Source organism: Halichondria panicea, chromosome 6 (assembly GCF_963675165.1).
Source record: "Halichondria panicea chromosome 6, odHalPani1.1, whole genome shotgun sequence".
Classification (NCBI taxonomy): Eukaryota; Metazoa; Porifera; class Demospongiae; order Suberitida; family Halichondriidae; genus Halichondria; species Halichondria panicea.
This window is the reverse complement of record NC_087382.1, coordinates 1,040,618-1,063,362: the sequence shown is the minus strand read 5'-3', so window position 1 is coordinate 1,063,362 and position 22,745 is coordinate 1,040,618. Positions and strand designations below refer to the sequence as shown.

General features: G+C 39.8%; 4 protein-coding genes and 1 long non-coding RNA gene across 5 annotated transcripts; 4 read left to right on the top strand and 1 right to left on the bottom strand.

The window, feature by feature from the left end:
- Positions 1-793: 793 nt before the first annotated feature.
- Positions 794-1,573, top strand: LOC135337172 (metabotropic glutamate receptor-like protein Q). The gene has a single exon (XM_064533071.1). It carries the CDS (start codon positions 794-796, stop codon positions 1,571-1,573), a length of 780 nt encoding a protein of 259 aa, XP_064389141.1.
- Positions 1,574-2,111: 538 nt separating this feature from the next.
- LOC135337171 (uncharacterized) lies at positions 2,112-4,664 on the top strand. The gene is made up of 2 exons (XM_064533070.1): positions 2,112-2,283; positions 3,539-4,664. The coding sequence occupies exons 1-2, from the start codon at positions 2,112-2,114 to the stop codon at positions 4,489-4,491; spliced, it is 1,125 nt and encodes a 374-aa protein (XP_064389140.1). The 3' UTR covers positions 4,492-4,664.
- An 823-nt stretch (positions 4,665-5,487) lies between these two features.
- On the bottom strand, positions 5,488-8,387 carry LOC135337170 (1-phosphatidylinositol 3-phosphate 5-kinase-like). The gene is made up of 5 exons (XM_064533069.1): positions 8,384-8,387; positions 7,877-7,980; positions 7,695-7,782; positions 6,008-6,169; positions 5,488-5,763 (listed from the first exon to the last, which is right to left on the bottom strand). The coding sequence occupies exons 1-5, from the start codon at positions 8,385-8,387 to the stop codon at positions 5,579-5,581; spliced, it is 543 nt and encodes a 180-aa protein (XP_064389139.1). The 3' UTR covers positions 5,488-5,578.
- Positions 8,388-11,242: 2,855 nt separating this feature from the next.
- On the top strand, positions 11,243-16,408 carry LOC135337736 (NACHT, LRR and PYD domains-containing protein 10-like). The gene is made up of 5 exons (XM_064533688.1): positions 11,243-11,444; positions 11,496-11,658; positions 11,764-12,042; positions 13,357-13,458; positions 13,674-16,408. Exon 5 carries the CDS (start codon positions 13,830-13,832, stop codon positions 15,366-15,368), a length of 1,539 nt encoding a protein of 512 aa, XP_064389758.1. The 5' UTR covers positions 11,243-11,444; positions 11,496-11,658; positions 11,764-12,042; positions 13,357-13,458; positions 13,674-13,829; the 3' UTR covers positions 15,369-16,408.
- A 2,425-nt stretch (positions 16,409-18,833) lies between these two features.
- On the top strand, positions 18,834-20,610 carry LOC135337734 (uncharacterized). Its single transcript, XR_010395278.1, has 4 exons — positions 18,834-19,398; positions 19,450-20,101; positions 20,357-20,421; positions 20,480-20,610. It is a non-coding gene; the product is annotated as an uncharacterized LOC135337734 (long non-coding RNA).
- Positions 20,611-22,745: the final 2,135 nt, after the last annotated feature.

Here is a 22,745-nt window from a genome sequence, read left to right as displayed (position 1 = left end):
CCTATTATGGTGCAACTTGTACAAATGATGGTCCCGACTCCAAAGTTGAATACACTAGCACTAAGTGGGTCAAGAGTCTGTGTGAAGGAAAGACCAGCTGCTCTGGAACTGTATCTACTGACATTCTCACGGATCCTTATCCTGGCTGTCAAAAGAACTTTATTGCCTTTGCAAAATGCCCCGATGGACACTTCATAAGGGACAGCTTGTCAAAGGAGGCTCAGGGGAAAACGTTTCATCTGCAATGCTGAGTATAGCTGCATTATGTATATAGCTAATGCACTGGAACTGATTGATCTTGTCAACTGCATAATTATAGTATATACTTAGTTAGGAAGTTAGCAGTAACGGTGAGACGTGTGTAAAAAGTTTAAATATAAAGAGTTGTATCATAGACATTCATACATACTTATCGGACACTTCTAATTACCCCGGACACTCTTTTGGGAAATTTTCGTTGTTCTAATACAACGGACACTCCAGTACTTTAATATTACATTTGTTCTAAATATCTGGACAATACCTTGAAAAGTTGAGTTACCATTCATGACGGCAAGTAAGACTTATTCAGTCGTATATACCCTGTTCTATTAAACTTAGCTAGTTCGCATGCAGCTGCTTGCTTGTTCTAATTATTCCGGACACTTCGCATGCTCTATAAAAGTCTGTTCCAATTATACCTGGACAATTTCCAAAATAATTATTTTTTGCTGTCCGATAAATTAGAAGATATACGAACCACCTCGTTAAGATTACTAATACTCAAACTGCAACAATTGAGAGCACTCTCTTTATGAACAACACTGGTCGAGCACTGCACGTTGAGGCTGATGATGTGTATATAACAAATAGTGTGTTCACTAGAAATGATGGAGGTGCAGTTTACATTCAATCAAACAACTCTCTGATGATCAACAACACAGAGTTAAACTATAACAGTGCTGAGAGTGGAGGAGCAGTAGAAGTGGTATCTAGTACTGTAGTGATCACTCGGTGTAACTTCACAAATAACAAAGCTTCTCAGAATGGTGGAGCGATTAGTGTTGGCTCAGGCAGTGTGTCCATCTCCAACAGTAAGCTGACACACAATAGTGCTGACTATTATGGTGGAGCGATTAATGTTGACTCAGGCAGTGTGTCCATCTCCAACAGTGAGCTGACAAACAACAGAGGTGATGACACTGGTGGAGCGATTAGTGTTTACTCAGGCAGTGTGTCCATCTCCAACAGTGAGCTGACACACAACAGAGCTAATAGAGTTGGTGGAGCGATTGTTGTTGACTCAGGCAGTGTGTCCATCTCCAACAGTGAGCTGACAAACAACAGTGCTAACGATGGTGGAGCGATTGTTGTTGGCTCAGGCAGTGTGTCCATCTCCAACAGTGAGCTGACAAACAACAGAGCTGATGACACTGGTGGAGCGATTAGTATTTACTCAGGCCGTGTGTCCATCAACAACACTGACATTACTAATAACATGGCCAGTTTGAACATTTTGCAATCAAATGTAACATTCACTGGAATGAATATTGTCAGTAACAATGGTTATCCCATTTATGCTTTCAATAGTTGAATCGAGTTTAATGGACCTACAACACTCAGTAACAATCGTGGTGTGTTTGGTGGAGCCATCAGCGCTGACCAGAGTCAAATATATATTAACACGGAAGGAGTGATCATCACCAACAACACAGCTACCTCTGGAGGAGGTACACTCTTTGTAAATGAGCCAATAAAGATCTATCACAACACAGCACAGGATGGGATTTATACATATTCCAGTAGAGTTGAGTTCCAATCAGTGCAGATGGAATATGCAGATGGTTGGCCACTTTCTCCAAATAAACAGAGTGAGATTGCTCACAACATTGCTGAGAATGGTGGAAGTATACATGCAGTATCTTCAAGTATTAAACTTATTCGATCACACGTCAACATTGACTCAAACACAGCTAACACTAGTGGAGGTGGAGTGTATCTACAGCAAAGTTCGAAACTGTACCTATTTAAAACGGTTGAAGCATATCAGTATTATAGGACTCAGGATCGATATGTCAAGCTAATGATTAACAACAACTTGGCTCAGTACGGAGGGGGGATATTTGTGGCAGATGACACCCAGAGGAGCGCATGTGGAGGAGCTAGGAGTCACAGAAGATGATGCAACTCAAACAATTTTTGCTGACTACTTCATTCAACTGTATGAGTTTAGCTCTGATAACTATTTCAATGCATTCAGAACTAACAACATGGCTACCCAGTCAGGAGCGGATATCTACGGAGGTCTGTTGGACAGGTGTTCAAAAAGTCAAAGTGCTGAATATCAAATTTCTTCAAATGGATTAGACTACATGAATAACATCATAAAATCCTCCACCGAATTATCAATCTCCTCTAGGCCTGTTTAGGTAATTTTTTGCAAAAATGACTACAGTATATTATTTCAACAAGAAAGGGACACACATTTAAAGTCAGTGTTTTGGCTGTTGACCAAGTTGGAAATCCAATAAATGCCACTATTCGTAGTTTTGTTGTCACTACGAGTGGAGTTGGTCGTCTTAAAGAAGGACAGGCTGAACAGAAAGTTGGCAATCAGTGCAAAGAATTAGAGTACAATGTATTTTCACAAGACAGCTCTGCTCAAGTGGAACTCTATGCCGAGGGTCCATGCAACAATATGGGAATTTCAAAACAACTTATCAATATTTCTTTTGAACTCTGCACATGCCCTAGTGGACTTCAGCCAATTCAGTCCGATATTGAGTGCAAGTGTGACTGTGATCCAGACTTGCAACTAGGATATCAGATAACAAAATGTTTTGAGGAAAAAGAGACTATAACGCTGGAAAGAAATAACAACACATGGATCGAAGTCATAAATACCACCAATAAAACAGGGCATGTTGTTAGTAACTGTACACTTGACTATTGCGTGCAAAAACCAGTCAACATTAGTCTAAGTAACCCTGACGAACAGTGTGCTTACAATTAAAGTGGTGTTTTGTGTGGAGAATGTAAACCAGGACACAGTCTTATGTTGGCTACGTCAAACTGTAAATTGTGCTCTAATCTTTACCTTAATTCTTCTACTAATACCATTTGCGCTGGCTGGCATATTGTTAGTTGATTTAATTCTCGTGCTCAACATCACTATAGCAACTGGAAATATTCATGGCCTCATTTTTTACGCCAACATAGTAGCTGCTAATAGAGAAATTTTCTTTCCAACTTTTTAACAGTTTTTGTATCATGGGTGAATCTTGACTTGGGAATTGAAACATGCTTTTACAAGGGAATGAACTCTCAAGGGAAAGTACTCCTTCAACTTGTCTTTCCCGCTTACTTGTTTCTTCTAATGTCTTTTATTATCATTTTTTAAGCAAATATTTTGACTCATTTGCAAAGCTCCTCTCCAACAGGAACCCAGTTGCTGCCTTAGGCACACTCGTCCTACTCTCTTGATCCAAACTCTTACGGTTTGTCATTGCTGCACTACAGTACAGGGTCTTGGATTATCCTGATGATACAAGTGTTATAGTTTGGGTGTACGACGGCAATGTGCAATATTTCACTCGCGATCACCTCCCTCGGTTTGTTGCTGCTGCCATTATCCTCATTGCCGGTGGATTGTTTACTGTACTGCTCTTCTTTGGACAATGGTTTCCACGCTGCTCCAAGGTTATGATATGGACAAAGAACACAAAGTACACTGGCTTCATGGATGTGTACCATGCTCCATTCACTCCCAAGCATCGCTACTGGGTGGGACTGCTCCTCTTTGCTCTGATTGCTCATAATCTAGTAGCTGCCATGGCTCCAGATACTTCTCTCTATGTGCTATCATTTGGGGTTCTATCAGTTGGACTGATCAGCTGGAAACCACTGAATAATCGTTTGTACAAAAGTAAGTTCTGTGATTCCCTCGAAACCCTGTATCTACTGAATGTTGCTATGCTTGTATTTGGCACCTCCTATGTCAAAGATACCAAGAACAGTCAGTCAGCACTAGCCAATACTTCAATGGCTATATCATTCACCTTATTTGTGATAACAGTCTGCTACCATTTTTACCAATTCGTGCTCAAGAAGAGCAATACATGGCTGAAGATAGAGGACACCATAAGAAACTTACGAGCTGGTGCTGCAGACATGAGACTCCGACGAGCTAACAATACCTGGGAAATGTATCAGTTGGTAGCCGATGAAAATGATGAAGATGAATTACTCGAAGCAGTAGACGACTATGAACAAAGAGACGCCTTGAACCCACCTTACACTGATGGAGCCGTGGAAGAAGCTGACCCTGATCGTTACATCACTCCTCCCATCATCAGACCAGCCACAAGGCCGAACCAGCTGAGACTATCCTACATGGATGAACTAGCCCCACTCACCACAGAGGACTACAGACCAGCCCCTCCCCCTCCAAGAGTCAACCATCGTCCTGCTGTTACACACACAGAAATCGGCCCCATACGCAATGAAGTGTGAACTGTCTTATTTAGCTGAGGTACCTTATCATGTAAATAACATTTGTAGGCATTGTTAATTCCAACAGTTACTGTCGTTAGCACTTGTTTATGTCACTATAGTTTAAAGAGAGATATGCTTTTTTGTAGATTCTTGTAGATTTATTTTTTGTAGAGATTTAATGGTTGTGGTATATATGAATTGTTTCGATTCACACATAATTATCTACGTTACCAATATATAGATTACATTCATGAGGTCAATTACCAAAGAGTAAAACCATACTATGTAGGTGTATAGTTTACTTCCAGAGTTAATTTCTCACCATTGCCTGTTCCCTCCAGAATCTCTATCCTTGCCACTGTTTTTAGACGTCGCACGCTCATTTAATAAACTTCTTCATCATCACTTTCCGTATTTGAACAGTCCATGAAATCTGCAAATATACAATTACTTAATTCTCATCTGTCAATACTAACAATTCAACCAAGTGTTGTCTTCAAGAGGTCTACATGCATATATAAATGCACACAATTGATAACAATGGTACTGCTGCATGTATCTAACAGTAGTAGCACCAGGTCTGGCAGATTATGTGAGCATAACTTTCCATGCATTCCACATGCAAACAAATCTGTTGTTAAAGTGAAGTACATAATTATATATAATAATCGGTACAAGCAGTTGTACATTACTAGCTTTAGCTGAGCTACAGTGCATCACCTTGAACACAGTAAACTAATTATAACTAACGTTTTCAATACAATTTCTCTGCATAGTATCTAGTATATATGTACAGGTACAGCTGAGGTAGCCTGGCTGGCCTGAGGGAGCCTGGAGGCATCTTCAGACATATAATTATAATATGGATCTATAGACATGCAAGGGGGAGGGGCTCATGTGATGTCTGATCCCATTGTGTTTTAACATGCATGCAGACAATAGTGTTTCAATTCAGCAACAGAAGCACTGACAACACATTTCCATCAACATTTCAGAAATAACAATTGATGGCAGAGAACATAGTCACATTGCAGTGATGCTTTGAGCAATAAAAACAAAATCACGACGGAGACATGACACACATAATTATAATAATTTTACAATTCTAGTACTTGACGTCTGCACCTAACCCTGTCCATTTATCAGGCACTACTGTGAAATATTTGTCCATTGCCTCACAGAATCTCTTACGGTAGAGTTCAGGGTACACAACAGATGGTAGCGTCTTCCCAGCTGTCTTCTTGAGGAACATTTCCACCCTCTTATCCAGAGTAAAGGTACGGATATAGTCTGTTGGGGAGGAAGAAGGAATATAATTATAATCACAAAATTAATACACTTGACGTTCACAACTATTAAATTGACGAACGGATTGCAACTCGTGATTAAGGTAAAAGACATCATTAATTCTTTTAGAACAAACACTTTTCATGGCACAATCACAATCAACAAACGTCGACAGGAACTGAACGACGTATAGCTTGTTGTTTTACAAGCCACACACACACACTTCCCCGCCCCCTCACAAGCTTACCAATAATTCCGACGACAAGTTCTCTCGTGGAGTTATCGATGCAAGTGAGTAGAGAGTAGTCCATGATGGCGTTCTGTGCCAGGAACTCAGTGTCGGCTAGTATGGCCTGTATCAGTACGCACTTGGAGTGAGGGTACACGTACACTGGGTTGCAGCAAATTGCTGGAGGGGGAGAACAAGTTATTAATTAGTAAAACCAGTAGGTTTTACATAGGATTGGCAGTGGGTTTGCCCGTGTTTAGCAATATTTCAATTATTTTGACTCATGTTCAAACTGTTCTATCTCTGCAGGGAAAGGCCACATCAAGAAACTGGCTGAACAGATAGTTTATTTAGCCTTTTCTCTCTTTGTATCTCTCCTTTCATGAATGAATATTTTCATTTTAAAAATTGCACTATTTCGACGTTTCACCGCTCTTTGTCTGACTGACTAAGTAAGTAAGTAAGTAAGTGAGTAAGTAAGTAAGTAAGTAAGTAAGTTTCTTGCCCAGCATTTACTCCAAGTACAGCCATCTCCAGGACATTCTGCACAGGGTTTCCAAACGACTACAACCTGGATTACAAAGCGCTTCTTCAGATTTGCGATTGCTTCCACGAGGCAGATGACCTCTCAGTCTCTATTTCTCTTACCTAGACAATTCCGCCATCTTTAATGACTCAGCAATTGCGTTGTGGCCAATAATAGATAGGCGTGGCTAATAAACCGTGCGCCTAAAATCAGTGCAGCAGTGCTTTTCCAGAGCCTGAGGTGTTCCTTTTCTTCACACTGTTCAGCTCTAGCTCCCTTTCTCTGACAGGCATGCTATATGCACTGGCTAGATATCATGCTCTTAAAATGGCTGTCATTTAATACTGATTCCCAAATTCAACATAATTATCAAGCAATAAATTATTACTCTAATTATTAGTCCAGAGATATTCGAGAAGATATCTGATTAGTCCTGTCTTCTCTTCTTGTACTGCCTCTTGACGTTCCACTTATGCATGTCATGATACGTAAACTGTACTGAAAAAGAAAGGGAATCCGACTAGAAAAACATTTGCAATGTGAAAAATTGCTAGGATTGGCCAGGGGAACCACAAAAAAGCGTGGGAACAAGAAATCAGACGAGAGCATAACTCCAATCCGTTACAACGTCATGAACATGTACAATACATAGTATATTAAATAATAGACTGTGTTCCAGATCCACCTATCAGCTTCCATCCACCACATCATTCACCAGTACGGTCCGTGCATGTTACTACGCATGGATGGACTGTGTGTACCTGTGCTCAACACTGCATGTATTAGGAACATCAATTCATCACAAATCATCATGATTATGTGCCCCACATTCTAAAATGGATGTATAATAAATATATATAGGGATTGGTCATCACTCCACCAGTAAAAATTGCGTGGCATATTGGCTGGGAAAACATGGGAAAACTACCAGTATACATGTGATTGACGTTGTAACGGATTGGAGTTATGCTCTCGTCTGATTTCTTGTTCCCACGCTTTTTTGTGGTTCCCCTGGCCAATCCTAGCAATTTTTCACATTGCAAATGTTTTTCTAGTCGGATATATTATAGGACTCGGACGCTTTCTATACTCGAGATACTACAGAAGTGATTTCATGCAGGCTTCTAAATCATGTGCTACTAAATCAGCTGACAGTTAGTTTAAACAAGTATCACGTACATTGAAGGTAGTTCTCATCAAAACAGTACGTCCCCACTGCTCTCTTTAGACAGATTTGGAGCCCTTCAAATCGAACACCTTGTTGGTGCTGTGTTTAAAGTGGATATTTTTTTTCTAATACAGCCAGCACTACAGAATAACTAAGCTAGGAAAAGCCACGGCATCCATATAATTTTATATACCTTATCTTCCAGAGCCTTTGTGACGTGCTTGAGGTAGTGAGGAGCAAAGAGCTCGAATGATGATATCTCTATTGACTTGACCTGCTTCAGAACAAATCTATCATCTTAGAAATAAAAAGTGGTGGTAAAAATAGTACGACTAAGAGTGTTGATAGTGATAGTACGTGAGCCGCTGGATAATTATATATAACATGCACATAAGCACGCAGCTAACTTTTGTAAGAGTTATGATTATACCTACTACTTTGCAGAAAGCTGATCTCAACTTTCCTCCTTTAGCATCGTACTTGATACAACGAGACGGCGAACGAATAAAACTGAAGGGAACAGAATAAAACAACGCACAGTTTCTGTCAAATCATTATCATTCCTACACTCATGGCATGCCAGTGATGTGAATCAGTAGTGAGCAAGTCTGTACACTGACAATTAAGATTCACATACATGCAGTAGCCACAATAGCTAATGGGCCCCACAATAGACCCTGATAAATTATGCTTTTTTCACCCATTATTCTAAAAAATTGAAAAATGTGCTTGAAAAAATTCAATTATTCTCAGATGTTTCCCCAAAAATATGACATAATAATTATAGACAAATTAAGACGTAGACATAAACACAGCACACAACTGATACATTACATAATCATAATTCTCATTGTTATCTTGCTGACTAAACTGGATCCACTTTCAGCAATGAAAACGTTGTTTGCAAAACTTAATGTAATGATCTTTACCAAAAATAGACATGCCTATTATTCCCTGGGATAGTCTTAAAGGCTACAGTAACAGTAACTGCAACTGCAAGTACAATCACGTCTATAACTACATTTAAAGTCAGGTGCCTTGCATGAAGTTACCTTCTATAGTGAATATACAGTGAACCCACCTCCTAATACACACACCCCTCTTCTCCACTGGGGAAGATGAGCTCCCTCAATTCTTTGAGTTCCTCGACATGGCAGTCCACCTGGAGTTGGTGACTGACCTAACATCTGAGGCATTCATTGCTTGTTTCAAACGCTTCATTGCTCGGCGTGGCCTCCCCTCACTTGTATGGAGCGACAACGGCACAAACTTCACCGGAGCTGCCAGAGAGATCAGGGAACTCTACCAATTCCTCCAGAACCAATCCACTCAAGACGAAGTCAACCGCTACCTTTCTGACAAAGGAGTGACATGGAAATTCATCCCTTAGCGCGCACCTCACTTTGGTGGAATCTGGGAAGCCGCCGTCAAATCAACAAAGACCCACTTAAGACGAGTTTTGGGTGAAGTGAAACTAACTTATGAAGAGCTGTCTACTCTGTTAGCCCAGATTGAGTCTTGTCTCAACAGCCGACCTCTTGCTTCCCTCGTGAATGACGATGATGGTATAGAAGCACTCACTCCTGGTCACTTCATTATCGGCAAACCTCTCACTGCTCTGCCAGAAACGACCCCCTCAAGCCGATCAATTTCTCTCCTAAAGCGTTGGCAACTTTGCAAATCATTGTTACGGCATTTTTGGAACCGATGGTCCTCAGAGTACGTTACTCAAATTGGACGATTCACGAAATGGCGTCACCCCACCAGAAACATAGAAACTGGCGATTTGGTTCTCATCCATGAGAATTCACCCATACCCACTAAATGGCCACTAGCCAGAGTCGTCAAAGTACACCCTGGAAAAGATAATTTGGTACGCGTAGCCACTGTTAGAACTGCTACCGGAACATATACTCGCCCTGTGACGAAGCTAGCATTGCTTCTACCGAATGAGGAACAATGACTGATGCACACCATTTAATTTGTAAGACCACTTGGTCTTGGCCGGCGGTATGTTGGTGCATACATATTATACCTTATTACGTAATATTTACTACAATTTAAACCATAATTTGCTGCTGTTAAGTTGTACTTTTGGACTCTAGCATTTAGCCTCACTATTGTTAAACATTTCCTCCCTTTGTTCATGTGAGCCCCACCCAGGGCCTCCATCACTGTATTTTGTGCTCTTGCAGCCATTTTGTACTCACTTTGCTCTCTATCTAAGAATTGTTGGCACAGCAATAGTGAAGTCAATTTGCATGAATGCTTGCTATAGTTTAGCTACAGTATTTCAATTGCATATAGCGGAATAGAACCTGTTTCTATTTAGATCTAGCCTGTCTAGTATCACTTAGCTAACTATTTGTCTATACCGAGAAAGGGCACACAGAATTATCAGCTGAAGAATGCTCTGCTTCAATAAAATGGCCCATATGCAGCTATTCATGTCAATTAAAAACTGTCATAATTATATAGATCTAGCTATATACATTCGTTTGAGTGCAAGACATAAATGTTGATGAAGACACTGTTAACCATAATAATTGCGCTGCTAATTAAAACTCTATCAATAATAATTAACATGGTTCTGCCGACTAATTGTTCGATCAAAGTAGCAATGGATTATCTGGATACATAATTATAATTATTATACCTTCCCTTTATCTGGTGTAGGTATGACTGTCCGGTTCGCCTATTATGGTGCAACTTGTACAAATGATGGTCCCGACTCCAAAGTTGAATACACTAGCACTAAGTGGGTCAAGAGTCTGTGTGAAGGAAAGACCAGCTGCTCTGGAACTGTATCTACTGACATTCTCACGGATCCTTATCCTGGCTGTCAAAAGAACTTTATTGCCTTTGCAAAATGCCCCGATGGACACTTCATAAGGGACAGCTTGTCAAAGGAGGCTCAGGGGAAAACGTCACAGTTTCATCTGCAATGCTGAGTATAGCTGCATTATGTATAGCTAATGCACTGGAACTGATTGATCTTGTCAACTGTGTATAGTATATACTTAGTTAGGAAGTTAGCAGTAACGGTGAGACGTGTGTAAAAAGTTTAATTATAAAGAGTTGTATCATAGACTAATTAATAATTCTATTCGTTTATCTATGATTTGATGCATTCTCCCTGGAAAAGGGGACACTTAGTGACCACCCCTGACCCAGTTTGACTCGGTATTCCTGACCCAGTTTCAATGGGAGCTGCTCAGTAGAAGAACTTCACCAGAACAAGGTAGTCTTGGGTCCAGGCCGCGCTTGGACCTTTTACAGTAAAGATCATTAATGTAACAATTCAAGAAACTAGGTCTAGATTGCAAAAACAACGTTCCATCATTCCATTGGACCAACAAAGCACATCAAGGATCTGACTGGCATAGCTACCAAGCATATTTATATAGGCTAACTATTTACAAGCACATGCACGCCCCGTACTGTGAAAAGTTCGTTTATAACAGCCATGCATTAGTGTATTGCGTGGTATTCACGGAATCATAACCACAACTGTGTTGTCACAACAGCAGAGGAATTAATTTTTACAACTTCCCTACACAGCTCCTCCCCCACATCTTGATTGCCCTGTAGTTGACTTGAGTTGGACTGGAGTGTTTCCTTGTCAGCTGGGATGGAAGGGAAGTGCCCTGGCCGTTCTCATTCTGTCAGCTGTGTTTATCACCTGCTACTCACTCATTATTTCCTGCTTGGTGAGATGGAACCCTCGGAAACAATTGAAGATCACTTTTGCACTTCTTCAGGTAATCAAATAGATTTCCTTCCACTATAATTTTTTAATGTCTACTTTCTAGTTTTTGAGACTCAAGAAAAGCCGACCAAGTTCCAAGTGAGAGTTCAGAGCACTAATCGACTGATGTTGCCCCCCACTCTCGATCAGTCTGTGTATACTGTTACTGATATTCTGCTTGCTGTTACAGTCAGGAGATGTTGAAGCAAATCCTGGACCAACGCTTGGTAAGCTGGTGTCACCTATAATAAAAACTTGCTGTTGTCAGTTATTTTATAGAGCATGCATGCGCGTGTAAAAAATGTGTATGCTATATATTACTTTTTTTGTAGGTTCAATTCTGACTCTCAGTGATATACAGTTTGTTTATGATAAACTGATAAATGCCGCTAGAAATTGGTTGGATTTGGGACTCGCCCTGGGATTAAGTTATAACACCCTCATGAATATAAAAAACGATCATCGAGATAAGAACCAAACTTGTCTACGTGAAATGATAGCTGCTCGCATGGAAAATGGTCCTCTCACTTATTCTGAAATATGTCTGAGTCTCAGAGCACCAACAGTTGGACAGAATGATGTCGCTGAGGCTATAGAGAAGGATTGTACAGGTATATGCATACCATGATCAGGGGCGTAATTAGACGGGAAGAAGGCAACAGGGTTCTTGCGCCACCGCAAAGTAAAACCACACCCACTAATTATTGCGTATAAGTGCATGCAAATGGCAGTAACTGCTATTTACCTGCTCTTATTCTCTTTTCTTCATCAACAAGACAGTGACAGAGCTCATTTCTGCTCATTTTATATACCTATAGTTGGTTAGTTATCCATAATGCTATAATGTATTACCGTTTATAGTATGGAAGCCATTCATAGAGATCATATGAAAACTATGCCACCATACAGTGCTATGACAACCACAGTGCCATATGAAAACAACCACAGCTATCTGAAACCAACCATACTGAGTCAGTGCTATATGAAACCAACCACAGTGCTACATGAAGCAACCACAGTGCTTGTCTCATTCCCAGGCCGATTTGTCTCTAAAAGAACAAAAGGAAGAAGAATAGTTGGCTACCTATATAGCACTATTTTAGAGACAATTTTTGGCCTATAGGGACGAGGCTACCACAGTGCTTATATATGACGCCCACATGCAAGGTATTATAGCTATGCGGCCATTTGGTCTATAGGCTAACGCAGGAGCCCATAAAAAGAAGGAGCGGCTAACTTCAACGTATACTCGGGGGATCACGTTTCGTAATTGCCCGTGAAACCGCACTTTCTTGTATGGAAGCGACTAAGTGCTTGCAAACTGCAGCCCTGCATTGCATATAACACGTGTAGGGATTCAACCACTTAAGTGACTCTGCATATATAGAAATGCGGTCATAACCACTTACAAAACGTGATCCCCATAGTCAGCCGCTCCTTCTCTTTATGGGCTCCTGGCTAACGATAGAGCTAGACTTTCAGCTATCATTGCTGCCACATACTTTCATTCAGCACTAGCTAGCTGCTTTTTGCAGTCTCTTCAGAATCTGGGGTGGGAAAATTTGTTTGTAGGAAGTTGCTGTTCTACATAGCAGCATAAATTGAAGAGTGAGATAGCTCTACACTAGAGTGCTAGCTATTGGTAGCTGCAGTGAGAAAAGAGCTGCAAATGCTACTGCCAAGTGGCAGCCAACTACAAACCAGTTACGTGTATACTGTTTATGCTCGTACTCTACGGAAATTATTAGCCGAGCAGAGGTTCGAAAATTATACAAAATAATACATAAAATTATAACAACTTGGCGGAGGGCCAATAATTTCCGTAGAGCACTCGAAAGGGTGCTATTAACTACAGAATACAGAATACAGAATATACAATACCAGCATTTGTACGGTGATCATGACAATGGCGTTGTAATTTTCAGATTGCAGCACTTTTCCTGGGCCACCTCCACACCCCCAATCCCTCCTCGCCCCCCTGCATAGCTCCTGTGCAAAATTGTGTACAACAAACTCTGGACCAACTAGTGAGTGAAATGCTTTTATTAGTGGATTCAATTTGCCAGGGAGCACGGTGAAAGGCTATTTTGTTTAAGAAATGTAATCCTTATAATGTAGTCAGAAAGTGAATTTGGGCCCAGAGGGTATATCACTATCCCATTCAGAAATTTCTCCCGTCATTCATGCAGAGGGCCAGGTTTAATAAACTTCTTGTCTTTGTTATACTATTACTTTATTGTAGAACCGATATTTGGTAATCGTCACACAATTCAACCAGATGAAGCAATACGAAATTATCGATTATATTTAACTAGTATTTACGATACAAGATCCCTTCCTGTTGATGACAAATATCCTCTCGAATGCGTTAAACATTTTGTTAACCTAGTATGTGCGGATGTATATAAGTAAACATTTATCGAGAAAGAAAATCGAAGGGTCTTGGTCACTAATAGTCGAGGGCAAGCTGGATAGTTTTCCTAGAGAGAGAATCACAATGGACCAGATAGCTTCCAAAGTAGAGGGCAAATTCCCAAAACTAGTGCTGATTAAAGGGGCCCCAGGAGTTGGTAAAACAACTTTGTCGTGGGAAATGTGCAGACGGTGGGCTAATGGTGAACTTTGGACTAAGTACTCGCTCGTTGTACTTCTCCGACTTCGAGATGAAGACACTCAATCTGCTAAACACCTAACTGACCTATTTCAATGTGAAGATGCATGTGTTCCTAGTGTTGTTGATGCTGTTACTCAGAATCATGGACAGGGTATACTATTCATTTTAGAAGGCTTGGATGAGTTACCGCAATCTCTTAGAGAAAAAGAGTCCATCTTCAGGAAGCTAATAACTGGACGTGTTCTTCCAGGCAGTACTGTGCTTGTTACCACTAGGCCCTGGGCTGTGTGTGATCTACCTCCTTCTTGTAGCTCAAGAATTGATCAGTTAATCGAAATCTTAGGTTTTTCCTCCAAACAAATTCAAGAGTACATTGATCTAATGATTAAAGATGGGGTTCCAACAGAATTGTGTGAATACATTAACTCTAATCCACGTATCTCTAGTGCAATGTATAACCCTCTTCATGCCAGAATTGCAGTTGAAGTCTATATAAACAGCCACGAGAAGAAGAATAGTGTTTTTCCTAACACAACAACCGAGCTATACACCAAATACTCTGAGGTTTTGATTGAGAGATACGTACATGACAATCCAATGCACTTAGAGAGTGGTTGGAATGGTGAGCTTAGTGAGTTACCTTCATCACTTCAGTTATATTTTGATAAGCTCTGCCAAATCGCATACAATGGAATAACAAAAGAAAAGCAACAGTTGGTTTTCTTCAAGGATAATATTCTTGATGCTAGCACTACACTCGGATTCATGAACAGTGTACATCCTTTACATAGACCAAGAAACTGTTCTCCATCTTACAATTTCCTTCATCTAACTCTTCAAGAGTTCCTCGCTGCATTTTACATTTGTAAGAATATCACCCCACGCGAGCAGTTAATCTTGTTTGAAACAAAGGCTGGTGATGAATCCTATAAGATGATTCTATTGTTTTTAGCTGGATTGACTAAACTGAGTGACCCATGGACACAGTGTGTCTTTCCGAATCCTTACATGTGCTATGAGGAAGGATCTTCAAAAGCCGAAATAAAGTGCACATTCTCAGAAGATCAAATTTTATGGATCTATGAAAGCCAAAATACACAAGTTATGAAGTACATGTACAACAATGTGTTGTATGAGTTAAGGCGAAATGCTAGTGGGAGAATTGAATACTTAATTGCACTTGGTTACATTATAGCTTCTGCTGATTTCAAAGTAATTCTAAGTAACGTGTCCTCGTTAGATGAAATCGATGAATTTGATACATCCACACTAGTGGAAGGTATGAAAACATGCTCACAGTCTTTCTCTCTAAGAGGAGTTTGATTCTAGGAGTATGGATCTCAGCACATTTAAGGTATGCTGTGATGGTGAGCCCATATCTCTGCAAGTGAAGGGGAGCAGTATTCTGGCTTGCTTTAAGAGCATGGTGTTTACATCAAACATCCATCCTAGGCAGTGGTGGCCTACTGAGCTTGCACCAGCAAAAGCAGCTATCATGAGAAGATTGAAGATTGTTATGTGTTCTGGCCTTTCATATGATCAGATATATGAGAAGTGTATCAGCCATTTTCAAGGTGATCCTACTATTATACTGCCTGCTGATGCTCCTGAGATACCTGTGTATTGCCCTCCTGTTGATCCTGTACTTGCTGCTGATGTTAGTGAAAGTGATACATCCTGTGATAGTGATAGTGATATGCTTTTCCTATGTGTGAAGCTGATGGAACAATCATATAACACTTAACTTTATGAACTATAACTTATCCTTAAGTTTGTATATAATAAGCTGCATTTTGCATATTGATACTACATTAATATTTCTGCTGTTGAACTCTCATTATGCCTGGAGCAAAGTACTTCTCTGTTGTAGTAGCTAAAGCTGCTACCTGTTCTCCTGATGAGCTGGCTCAGATACTTGAAGGCCACCAATCAGCCTTCTGTGAGAGTGATACACCTTTTAATGAAAGGCCTTTTGGTAGAAGATACACCTGGGGTGTAGGTGCTCAGACTAAGACTGTCTCTACAGTTGCTCATGGAGTTCAGAAGATTCCATTCACTGTGCTTACTCTCATGTCTATGTATCCTATCAGGAGGGCTAAACTCAGAGGTGATCTTAATGTGATCATGCCAGGCTGGGATTATGTCTATAGTTCTTCTAATGATACTTCTAAGAAGGATGCTGCTCTTGCATTTAAGAAGTATTGCTGCTCTGGAGCACCTATCATTGAGAGTATGTTTTGGGAGGAGAATGTGCTGGAGATCAGTGAGCAGATAGCAGCTCACTACAGAAGGTTTACCTCTGCTGCATCTACAGCTAACAGTGGCTTAGCATCTATGTTTGATGCTGCATGCTCTTCTACTAAGAAGCCATCTGCTGCTCAGGAGTTTAAAGCCAGCTCTCCAGAGGTGGATGATAACATTTTTAACTAACTGAACAGAACTAATAATGCTGCATTGTAACTACTGTATTAATCATTATTGATTACAACTGAGCTCATTATTACCTACTTCTAACTAGCTACTGCTGCCAGCAATTCAAAATTAGCTGGCTGCAGATTTAATGTAGTTTTACTAGTTAGGTGGAAGTTCCAGGAAGTGAGCACTCCACACTGTCTGGAGGCTGATCTGAAGCCACCCAGAATGTATTTTGCTTAAGGATCCCAAAGATCCAAGCAAAATACTTTGGTTTAGGGGCCTCCTGGCCTTTGGCCAGGGCCAGCTTTGCTGGCCAGGCCCCACAACACATATGAAAACGTCTACATGTACCGCTGTGACTACTCTTCCTGCTTGGCATACACTCATTGATAGGATACTACCCAAATTAGAAAGTTTCACACTCATCAAAGTGGCTGAGGTTCAACTATCTCCACATAATATGGCTAACTTTCCAATAGCAATTGACGCTATTCAACTATCTCCAAACTTAAGTGTTGTAGAAATTGATTTCGGCCTCTCAAGAGAAATTGTAAAGCAAATACTTCATATTTTGAAGTCAAAGCATTGCTTGACTACCTTGAAGTGTACTCTAGTATCACCAGCTGATGAAGAGTTGTTGTTTGATTTTATAGCACATTCCTCCATTGAAGTGTTGGTCATACATTAGCCTCGATCCCAGGCCGAGTTTTCGCTTTTATAACGGTTAGGCGAACAACTGGTTCGCCTAACCGTTATAAAAGCGAAAACTCGGCCTGGGATCGAGGCTAGTCATACATTTGCTTGTAACGTACTTTAAATATGGAATAGAAGTAGACTATAGATTTCATCCTGTTGATAAGCTAATCAGTAACTGTATTTCTGTGGGATTGAATGTAAAAGAGTTGAAGAAATACAAGAAAATTTTGCCACCTTCTCTGACAGAATATCCATTTCCTCTTGAATTCCACAGAGACCAAAAACCAAATCTTGTAGACGGTGTTTTTGTTGCATTGTCAACCGCTAAAAAGCTTGTTTCAATCATAAAACACTGGAAACTAAGCATACAATACCTGAAATATTCTCTCCCTAATTTTTGCAACCAGTTGTACCACAGACAATCTAAGACGTTTTATAGGACTGTATTCGATTGTCCGCTACTTAAAGAACTCGATATCAGCATTAACGAACATAGTGGGGGCATTGAGGACGCCTTCAGATTTGTTCGTTTCTCAAATGATCGAATCGTCAGCATCACAGATGGTTTACATACCCACCATCGCTTGCAATCACTAACTTTGTTCTATCCCAACCATATATGTACCTCTGAAGTTTGAAGTTTTCAATCGCCTTCTATTAAAAAACTTGAGCTGGTATGTTACAATGATTTATTTTTTGACACTGCAATTGGTCAGTATCTTCGGAATGACAAAAATCTCGAAGTATTGATACTAAAACATCGTTATCATAAAAGTGCTGTAACGAGTGGTTTACTGCAAGGACTGCAAGTTAATACATGTCTAAAAAAGTATTGATTATGCTACTGTTAGAAAGTCAAAACTACTACCCATTTTTAAAGCATTGAGCATAAACAAATCACTTGAGCACCTATACCTCATAATAACACCTTATAATATTTCTGGACTCTCTACTGAGGACGCCGATGCTATTGGTGATATGTTAGGTGAGAACACAACTCTAGAGGTGTTCCACCTCAGGACTGTGATCACTGACTGCTCCCCAATTGTCAGGGGTCTATTAGAAAACAAAACATTGAAAGAATTCGGCACTTTGAGGTTCACAAAGAAGAACATTGTCAAGTGTCCCAAGTACGTTGATGTCAGAAGAAAAATTGTGTTTTTAGATCCATCATAGTAATCTATATTATGTAATAATTATTGGTCAAGTATAATCATAATTATAATTATGACGTCACTTTAAGAAACATAGAAGTCCTCAACCACTTAATCTCGCAAGAATGAAGGCTATAGATGGGTGTATAGCTATATACCTGACAGCATGCAATGCTCACTATAACATATATAGTCAAAGGCCATGTGATATATCTATACATGTAACCATGCATAGATTAAAGAGGTAGAGGGATTGGAAACGGAAGTAGCGTCTCGTGACATTTTACATTGAATTTGCAGCATGCATAGAAAAAAAATACAGGAGTGTATTCTCTGTATCACTAAGTTCAACTTCCATTTCAGGAATGGGCCACTCTACTTGGTGGCCGTGTTTACCTTTCTCCAAGTATACAGTGCAATTATCTCCAACAAAAATGTCCACGTACATTTTATAGCCAGGCTTGATGTAGAAGGAAGCTGATCGAGCTGTGTACTGTGATTCTTTAACTAGTGGTAGGTATAGTATCTTGTGTCACCTGGTGCTAGCATTGTGGTCATTGTCCCTAGACCTAGGCTAAGAAAGCTGTTGATGTTCTTTATAGCTGCGCTTGTGTGTTTCGAGGATTAGAATGAATGATGCCTAGCTGCCTATAGTTACACAAAATGCTAGACCATTAAACTTGAATGAGAACATGTAATAGTTGTACCATAGATATCAAGGGTGTATTGGATTTGTACTACCGAGGGCAGTTCTATGTATTCCCCGATTTTATAATTTGTAGGGAAGGAAAGTGAATTAATAATAGGTAAAATTGATTGAATAATTAGCTCAGGTGATTCATATCCTGTGTTTTGTTTCCTGATTGTTTGGTGTATTTAATCTTTGTTTGTAGTCAGTCATAGGCAGTTGCCTACATTATCATGATTACTCATTATTGACTATATTGAAAGCTTCGTTAACATAGGAAAATACTACAGAAAGTTTGCTGACGTAAATGAAGTAGTGCCCTATATGGAACCGACGTAAAGAATATATACAAAGAGCCTAGAGCAAGGTAGCGGAGGGTACAAAATGGAGCATGACAAAGGTATTTTAATTGCATAAGTTCTTACATGCAACTAAAAAACTCTTGTTACAGATGTGAACTATTTGGTTATTCCACTTTTTGTGGGAATTATACTTGCAATTGGCATCATAATTTGTTTGCACTTTTGTCATCGGAGGATCAGAATGAAGGGTGAAACACTAAGTCGAACACTACGGGAGCTTCATAGAGTGCAAACAAATGAAGCCAGTTTTGAAAACACTGAACAGACATCCCCTCCACAAGAAAGTTCATTGTATGAAGTGATTTCAGAGCAGCAGTTCGTTAACGCTACAAGTACAGGTGCTGAGAATGAAGACAATGAATACGAGTACATTGATGATATTGCATTTGATGGTGAACAGTTCTTTTGTGAAAACAATCAGTGCTACAAGACAGTAAACAGGCCGAGAGACGCTAATCAACAAAGGAATGTACACGATCCATCATATGAGAATGCTGTAGTAACAGTGCACAAATAAACACTTCTGTGTCATTAGGTCATTCATTATAAACAGAACATAGTACAGGAAATGTAAACGTAACATATTTATAGCATGCACTGTAAAAAGAGATGTGCCATTATAGCACGCGTGTGAATTGATAGACTCTACTTGTTTTTTTGGCTGATGAGTCAGTAATTCTCCTTTCTCAACAATGGCAGACTCCTTTGATTGTGATAGTGTACGAAACAGAGGGCTCAAAGGTATGTTTCCTATCAATTTAATTTGTTATACTGAGCTATTTAATACATACAAGTTTTACCACCACAACACATACACACATTGGATTTGTATGCTATTATTCTACATGTAGGCCCTCTTAACACTATCCTCAAACTGCTCTAACATTTATTTGTGAGGTCTGATTCTTTTTTCTAGCTGTTGTCAAGGCATTTACACAAATTTGAGTGTACTTATTATTGTCATCAGCATAATTATTCAGAGTTATTATTCTGCAGGTAGGCTATCTTAACCACCCTTCAAGTGAGCTAGCTGTCTGAATCTTAATACTGGTCCGAAATAGGTATGTAATTTCATACAATGCGTTCACAACTTATAATATTTTTTCACCATTATTTTAGGTGTGAAGTACAAGTTCAAAGGACTAAAGGACTGTATAGTAAACACTTATAATTGGAATGGATGCATGCATGCAAGTTTTGCAAACACTTCTGTTTAATTTTCAGTTACTATAGACTCGTCATTATTGTTTATTATTGAAATGGCGTTAATTGGAATGATTAATAACACGTGCCAAAATGACCAGCTAGAAGTGGGTCAAATCGACACACCTTCAATTTGACATACGTGTAGCATGTCATTTGGAGGGACAATCAAATGACACGCGTGTCAGTGTTGAAACAACCCACTTGTTTTTACAGTGTGTGCATAATGGTATATGCATCACGATAGCATTACAATAAAAGTATAAAGATATGTATTAGTTAGACCATGTGTAGTAGGTTTCTTAGCTGGATAGTAAACCTGAGGGAGTGTAGTGGCTTGCAGAAGCCACTAACCACTCCCGAGGGTTACTATCCAGCTAAGAAGCCGTACTACACATGGTCTATCTCGCTTAGAAAATGCATTTTTAAGGTTTAATGAGATTAGTTTCATGCAAAAAAGAGAGTTTCAAGCTAGTAAAAAGAGATGTCTTTCAAATTTAGAGAGCCCAAAGATTTTAGCTCAATGTACCACGACTGTACTGGTCCTGGATGTACCTTTTGTAGTTGGAGAGCAGAGCACCCCATCAGACTTAATTGGGAGTCAGTTTTTGATGAACCAGATGACCGTATCGTTGGTGGAATACAAGTAACCAGCTCCCAAATGGGCGATCCCTACAAGGCCCTGTCAACGCAACAAACTGACGAGTATTTGAACCAATTTGAAGAAAATCTATTGGATTTCCCTCCGATAAGTGATGATTTGCTCACTCAAGTCGACTATTTAATTGATGCTGCTATAACCAATTCTCAAACTGCAAGCTTTGACTCCACTACTGGTACTACTTCCACCACTGCTGTCACTGCTGTCTCTACTACAGCTACAGTTTCTCGTTACGCTTCCCCAAAAAAACAAAAATATATTGATAGTATTAAGAAAAGCAGCATTCCGCAAAAAACTAAGAGTTGTACACAATGGGCTGTCAAGTTATGGATTGACTGGGCTATGTCAAGAAATAAAGCGCTACTAGCTGGAGAAAACGCATTCAGCACCTCTATCAATGACCTGCTGAACCTGTTCAGAAAAGCAAAGAAACCGAAACTGCTCAGAAGACCATGCTGCCTACTATTTCTATTTCTGGTGGAACTAATATAACAATCAATTTGTCTTCTAATTAATTTTGTGCTTAAAAATGATTGTAATCTGTCTGATTTTAATTATATTCATGCATCTGTGGTTTTAGTTAGAAACCTGTGGGTACTAGTTAGAAACCTGCTAGCAGGTCACTAACTCAGATAGTGACCTGCTAGCAGGTTTCTTAGTTGGATAGACACCTCATTAGCAGTGGCCACTTCAAAGCTTGAATATGCAAATTTTTTCTAAGTACCTATAACCTCATAAAGTGAGTGACATTTAATAACGACCACAATACGCTTACGCAGTTCAGGACCTTAAAAATAAAAATAAAACGGTGCCCAGACATGCACGTGGGTACTAAATAGAATGAATCTACTTCATACACCTCTTTCTCTACGATGACGAGCGTGTCAATCTCAGCACCACTAGTCAGCCTGATACTTGACCAATCTGATATAGTACGAACCTACAATGAAGCAGGAGCAAGCCAGACTGAGGAACAATGCTAAAAAATTCCGCCGACAGATGGAATCCAGGACAGCAAGTGAGCTAAATGAAACAATCTGAAGAAAACGGTTGGAATATATGCTCAGAGAAAGGTACCTCAAGCTGGATAACAGCCCTGCCAATTACTGCAGCATGGTTTCATGCTACACAAGGTTGTAATCACTGTAATCACATGCAGTAAGGAGTGTGTATCACCGTAATGTGCATGTGTAATCACCGTAACGTATGTAATCACTGTAATGAGTGCAATCACAGTAATGTATGTATGTGTACGTGTACATGCTATTCCGATAAAATAGAAACATTGAAAGTCATTACTTCGAGCTTTGCCCAACCACATGCAGACTAAAGGTGAACAGCCAATCAGTGTATATACATGCATGGCTGATGCAGCTATATAGTAGCATAGAGAAGAAAGAATAGCTGTTCGATATACTATTTAGAGCAATGGCTAGGATAATTCCAGCTAATTACGAGTTTGTAGACAAAGTACTCGAAAATCATTAGTGCACTATTTGCACTAACATTCTAACCGACCCA